The 1,955-nt window shown below is 38.1% G+C and overlaps 1 protein-coding gene across 1 annotated transcript; it reads right to left on the reverse strand.

The window, feature by feature from the left end:
* Positions 1-683: 683 nt before the first annotated feature.
* On the reverse strand, positions 684-1,595 carry LOC122649647. Its single transcript, XM_043842884.1, has 2 exons — positions 1,227-1,595; positions 684-1,091 (listed from the first exon to the last, which is right to left on the reverse strand). Exons 1-2 carry the CDS (start codon positions 1,593-1,595, stop codon positions 684-686), a joined length of 777 nt encoding a protein of 258 aa, XP_043698819.1.
* Positions 1,596-1,955: the final 360 nt, after the last annotated feature.

The raw sequence follows: 1,955 nt of genomic DNA on the forward strand, positions 1-1,955 counted from the left end.
ATGTACAGCTTTATTGATAACGGCTGATAGTGCTTGAGCACAAATAATCAAAATGGCCGGGGAGAGGGGGTCACCCTATCGGATACCTCTGGTAGGAGATATTAATCCACTTTCCGAGCCATTAATCAATAAAGTGTAGGAGACAGAAGTGATACATGACATAACAAGATTAACCCAAGTTGCCGAGAAGCCCAGTGCCAGTAGCATTTTTTCAATGAAAAACCAATTGACTCTGTCATATGCTTTGCGCATGTCTAGCTTAATAGCCATAAACTGAGAGTGATGTTTTCTGGTTCTATGTTTAATATAATGAAACAATTCATGTGCAATAAGTATATTATCAGAGATGTACCTGCCAGGAATAAATGCTGATTGAGATGTATCAATTATCGAATCCAACACTTTTTTGAGGTGCAAAGTGATCAACTTTGTGATAATTTTCACCATTACCGAACATAAACTGATTGGGCGATACTGGTCTGGAGAGTCCGCCTCCTTAGATTTAGGAATAAGGCATATGAGGGTTCGATTTAATGCTTTAGAAAGATTTCCATTAATAAAGAAATCTTTGACAAAGTCAAATATATCATTTTTAAGAAAAGCCCAATATTTTTGAAATTTTTTTGGAGGAAAACCATCAATGCCTGGCGATTTGAGAGGGGCCATAGAGAATAATGCTGCTTTCACTTCCTCAATATCTGGGATTTGACAGAGGGCATTATCTCTTGAGTAATAAGAGGTTGTATCCCTTGAGTAACTTCTGAAATTGCCTGCATATTGATAGGATCAGCTGTGTATAAGTCTTTAAAATAATTGCATAATAGCTGTTGAACCTCATCGTCAGAAGAAGTCCACTGTCCATCAGGATATTTCAATTTCAGAATTCTATTACGATGTCGGCGTTTCATAGTCATCATATGAAAGAACTTGGAGTTACGATCTCCCTCCCTAAGCCAATCAATTTTGGATTTTTGTTTCCAGAATAATTCATTCTGATGAAGTGCCTTCTCCAATTCCTTGATGATTTCAGCTTCCTTGAAAGTGGAGAAATTAGATTGAGATTGAAGAGCAGACAATTCTTCAATTAATCGCTGAATTTTGAAATGAATATTACCAAAACATTCTCGATTCCATTTCTTGAACACTTTCTTAGAATTAGCAAGCTTGAGACAGAGACGCTGTGCCGGAGATCCAGAGGGAGAAAAACACCATCCCTACTGAGCCACCTTTCCACAATCTGGATGAGTGAACCACATATCTTCAAATCTAAAAGGTCTCGCCTTTTTTGGGATACAACCAAAAGTATCAATGCACAGGGGTGAATGATCTGAACCAAGTGCTGCTTTATTAAGTACTGCATAATCTGGAAAGTCCTGGATCCAACTAGCATTAGCAAAGCCTCTATCCAAGCGAACCCTTATTAGATCAGAGCCAGTCCTCTTATTACTCCATGTATAAGGGGGCCCCTGATAACCCAAATCCATGAGATTGCAATCACTAATAAATTGTTGAAAAATATTACAATCACGGTGTTGATATTGCTTGCCTCCTGATTTCTCTGTCCATGAAAGATATGAGTTAAAATCGCCCACCATAAGCTAGCTGTCATGTCTGTGAGAGCCAAATAGGGAAGAAATAGAATTCCACACCACATGCCGAAGGTGTTTCCTTGGATCCCCATAAACATAAGTCAGATAAAATGAGGGATAGCCAGGGATGAAAACCTTTGCATCAATATAGTTTACTGTTGCTGAGAGGATGCCAATATGAATATCATTGTACCAGAATAATGCCAAACCGCCAGCTGAATGAATAGGATCAACAATATATGAACCATGCGGGGCTAACCACCTCTTCCAAGGATCCAGATTTTGATTAGTTTTTCTAGTTTCCATCAAAAAGACAATATTGGGTTTCTCAATATTGAGAAGATTTTTTAATGATTGAAGAAAATG

The sequence above is a fragment of the Telopea speciosissima genome, chromosome 1 (genome assembly GCF_018873765.1).
Source record: "Telopea speciosissima isolate NSW1024214 ecotype Mountain lineage chromosome 1, Tspe_v1, whole genome shotgun sequence".
NCBI lineage: Eukaryota > Viridiplantae > Streptophyta > Magnoliopsida > Proteales > Proteaceae > Telopea > Telopea speciosissima.